General features: G+C 41.2%; 1 protein-coding gene across 1 annotated transcript in view; it reads left to right on the top strand.

Annotated features, from left to right (window-relative positions):
* The window catches only part of SARC_07524 (hypothetical protein), a gene marked incomplete at its 5' end in the record, with an annotated part of 7,441 nt that extends 3,750 nt beyond the window's left edge, over positions 1-3,691 (top strand). The window contains 3 exons of the mRNA XM_014298529.1: positions 1,035-1,154; positions 2,289-2,342; positions 3,471-3,691. Of these exons, the coding sequence (XP_014154004.1) occupies positions 1,035-1,154; positions 2,289-2,342; positions 3,471-3,605 (309 nt within the window). The 3' untranslated portion in view covers positions 3,606-3,691. The remainder of the gene's footprint in view (positions 1-1,034; positions 1,155-2,288; positions 2,343-3,470) is intronic.
* Between the last annotated feature and the right edge of the window lie 1,063 nt (positions 3,692-4,754).

The raw sequence follows: 4,754 nt of genomic DNA on the forward strand, positions 1-4,754 counted from the left end.
TAACTTTATATCACAGGTATGTACAGTCAATCACCTGATTGTACAAGTGTGTATGTTGATAACGATGGTCACTATATAAGGGCATGTGTGTTACCTTGAGTAAGCTTCACTCAAACATCGCCTTCGGCAAGAGTCTTCCGTACTTCAGTGGTAGAATGTATTCTATTGCTCACATCTCCACGGTGAGTCTATACTCACCTACGCCTCGGTAGGTATAAAAATGCTTAAATGGTAAATTTCTGTACTTTGTTGATCTAATTATTCATGGTCTCCTGATCTCCTGAGTAATCTATACTTGGCCTAGTCATGTTCGGGACTTGTCCTATATTTGGTCTAGTCATGTTCGGGACTTGTCCTATACTTGGCCTAGACATATTCTGAACTTATCCTATACTTGGCCTAGTCATGTTCGGGACTTGTCCTATACTTGGCCTAGACATATTCAGGACTTATCCTATACTTGGCCTAGTCATGTTCCGGACTTATCCTTTACTTGGCCTAGTCATGTTCGGGACTTATCCTATACTTGGCCCAGATGTTCGGTACTGACTAAAAAGCCAATTTCTGGAGTGCTATTTGCTCTTACTACACACTGTCGGTTTAGCTGAATGAACAGCTGTGTGGTAAGTGATGCTGTTTATGGATAGCATAACAACCACAGCACATGGCACTGTCTAGTGCAGTGTGTGATTAACCTACTACCTCACATGCTACTGGTGCAGTGCGTGACTATCCTACTACCTCACATGCTACTGGTGCAGTGTGTGACTAATTTACTACCTCATATGCTACTGGTGCAGTGTGTGACTAACCTACTACCTCACATGCTACTAGTGCAGTGTGTGACTAACCTACTACCTCACATGCTACTGGTGCAGTGTGTGAATAACCTACTACCTCATATGCTACTGGTGCAGTGTGTGACTAACCTACTACCTCACATGCTACTAGTGCAATGTGTGACTAACCTACTACCTCACATGCTACTGTTGCAAAATGTGACTAACCTACTTACTCACATGTTGCTGTGACAGAGTATGAACGCCATTGCAAACGGAATTGAATCCTTCACGTACGACAGCCTTACGTCTAAGATCAGCAGCTCAAGCGCAGACTCACTGCAGGTCATCACTCACAAGCACGCACACCCAGAGGTATGACCGATCTATGAATGCCACAGACAATTATATATAGCATGTAGTGGTGTCTATATATAGCTATCTATAAATGCCACAGATAATAATATATAGAATGGAGGGGTGTCTATATATAGCCATCTATAAATGCCACAGACAATTATATATAGAATGGAGTGGTGTCTATATATAGCTATCTATAAATGCCTTAGACAATTATATATAGAATGGAGTGTTGTCTATATTTGGCTATCTATACATGCCACAGATAGTCACTTATAGAATGACCTGGTTACCGAAGCAACGCTTAACCTACCTCTAGCTTAGCAGAGTGGTGCGCATTTGATATGTATGTACGTGTGTGTACGTTTTGATATACTGTCTGTGCATGGCTGTAGTCAAACGTTCAATCATGATGTCTTGGAGTGTTTAGTTCACCACATGCCTATCCACTCTAGTGTGCATACTCCTACCATACCCGTTTTGTTTCACCACCAATGGTTTGTAAAATCAACGAGAGACCTCTACGCATCATGGTAGTTTTCGAGTTTCTCCGGATGCCTGCTATCTATAAGTAATAATACTAAACAAATGCATACCATTGAACAATAAGTAATAATACTAAACAAAAACATAACAATAAACACAAGGTAATAACACTAAACATAAACACAACATTAAACAATAAGCAATAATACTATACTAAACAAAAACATAACATTAAACAAGTCTTGTATAGGTCATGCTTCTCCGTATACCACCTATTTATAAGTAATAATACTACACAAAAGCATAACATTAAACAAGTCTTGTATAGGTCATGCTTCTCCGTATACCTGCTATCTACAAGTAATAATACTAAACAAAACATACCATTAAATAATAAGTAATAATACTACACAAAAACATAACATTAAACAAGTCTTGTATAGGTCATGCTTCTCCGTATGCCCCCTATCTATAAGTAATAATACTAAACAAAAAATATAACATCGAAACAAGTCTTGTTGTACGTATTCCTGCTATCTATACGTATTAGTAATGAATATAAGTAGTAATATTGAACAAGCACATCACAGTGAACAAGTCTTGCATAGGCCCACTCTCAACACCCCGGCCATTCGTCTTTCTTGTTCTTATTTCATTCTCTAGAGCGATGGCGTCTCTCTGACCAGCGGCGACTCAGCGACATCGCCCACCTCACCGGTAGGTATCTGCGAGTAGTCCTAATATGGTTATATCATGGATTAGTTTTAACTGCCTACCATAACAACCGCTGGACATGCCTCTCATAGTATCTGCGAGTAGTCATAATATGGTAATAGCATAGTATGTGCGAGTAGACATATTTAGTTAAACAAGTATGACCCCTCGACAGGTTCCATAGTCGTCACCTATAGTAATGTGTGTGGCTATGGCTGATATTTATATACACTATGGTTTATATACACTATGGTTTATATACACTCTATGGTTCATATACACTCTATAATTTATATACATTCTATGGTTTATATACACTCTGTGGTGGTAGTGTCCATTAGTCACCACTTATAGTGCTGTGTGTGGCTATGGCTGCCATTTATACACTCTATGGTTTATATACTCTATGGTTTATATACACTCTATGGTGGTAGTGCCCATTAGTCATCACCTAGAGCGCTGTGTGTGCCTATGGCTGCCATTTATACACTCTATGGTTTATATACACTCTATGGTTTGTATACACTCTATGGTTTATATACTCTATGGCTTATATACACTATGGTGGTAGTGTCCATTAGTCATCACCTATAGCGCTGTGTGTGGTTATGGCTGCCATGTATACACTCTATGGTTTATATACACTCCATGGTTAATATACACTCTGTAGTAGTAGTGTCTAGTCGTCCTACATCGCCGCCCGTTTGTATCTAAACCTTATACCCCTAATTCATTCCTTGATCACACATTTAGAAGTGAAACGAATAACAACTACAATTCTGGTGTCGCAATTCATATGTGTGTGTGTGTGTGCATGTGTTTGTGTATGTGTGTATGTGTGTATGTGTGTGTGTGTGTGTGTGTGTGTGTGTGTGTGTGTGTGTGTGTGTGTTTGTATGCGTGTATGTGGATGTGTTTGTGGTTGAGTGTGTTCCTACGCGGGTGCATGAGTACATGTCCATATACGTACATTCACATGAGCACGTATACGTATACTGTGCATATGCTTGTTCTATACACACACACATGTGCCTCGTTGTGCAATGGCGACTTATCCTTTACCTCATCTCCTCTCATGCCCGAAGTTTTAAAACCCTGAAACCCTAAACTCTATCCGTAATCCGTTATCAGCGTCTTCGAAAGCCGTTTATATTCTCATCGAAAGTTAAAGTCAGTGACGAACAAAGTCACGAAACCGTTAATGTCACAGACCGAACCGACGGGGTAGCGCAGCCGACACGAGATAGAGCGGAGCATGTTCTGTGACGGATGTAGACCAATCATATGCAAGAGAACTATGTGAGTGTGTGATTGTACAAATGTGGACCAATCATATGCAAGGGAATTATGTGAGTGTGTGATTGTACAAATGCAGACTAATCATATGCAAGAAACTATGTGAGCGTGCCATTATACAAATGCAGACTAATAATATGCAAGAAACTATGTGAGCGTGCCATTATACAAATGCAGACTAATAATATGCAAGTGATATATGTGAGTGCTATAGTACAAATGCAGACCAACCACATGCAAGAGACTTCTGTGAGTGTGTCTTCGTCGCCATCACCCCTGTCTCACACTTGAGATATATAGTTTACAAGTATGTTGTGCTTGTCTGTACCTTATGTAGTACATATCTGCAGCATACCTTGAACCCTAGTTTTGCCCTAGATCGTGGTACATTCTCAACCCCTAAGACCGTTGCCGTATGCCACACTCATTCACCCCTGCAGACATGCTGCACTCACACCTCTCACAGCAGTGGTGACAAACCAACCCACGGAGGGTTCTTGAACACACTCACCAGAGGCGGAGAGAAGCTGAGCACCTTCACCAAGAAGACCATCACCATGCGCCACCGACGCCCAAAGAGTAAAGAAGGTGCATTTGGGCCCACCCCAACCATGAAACGGGACAGTGGCGCAGGACAAGAGGGTGCTGGGAAGGACACCAGGGCTACAGGAGAAGTGAAGACTCGGCGTGAAAGCCTGGAGAGCCTGTTGTCTGATGTCCACGGGACATTCATCACCGAGGGTGAGGCGTAGAAAGTCGGTCCTAAAACTCATACGCGGTGTCCTGTCCTCTTTTCGAGAGTTGGTGCCTTTCTTGGCCCGTTCTCGAGCGGAGAGTTCTAAGTAAAGTACGGGTCATAGACTGGTTGTGTAGCGTGGACGTGGTGGTTATTAGGTTATGAGGTTATCTGTGAGCAGTGGAGAGTGTGTTCTAATTAAACGATTGTAAAGCCCACACGCGACGATGGCACACTGTGCACTGATTGCGAGACCTTCACAGCGGTATAGGATGAGAATATATTGCATCGCATTGTAGTAGGAGATATGAACTATATATATATATATATATATATGTATATATATATATATATATATATGTATATATATCTGTGTGTGTGTG

Source organism: Sphaeroforma arctica, assembly GCF_001186125.1.
Source record: "Sphaeroforma arctica JP610 unplaced genomic scaffold supercont1.604, whole genome shotgun sequence".
Lineage (NCBI taxonomy): Eukaryota > Ichthyosporea > Ichthyophonida > Sphaeroforma > Sphaeroforma arctica.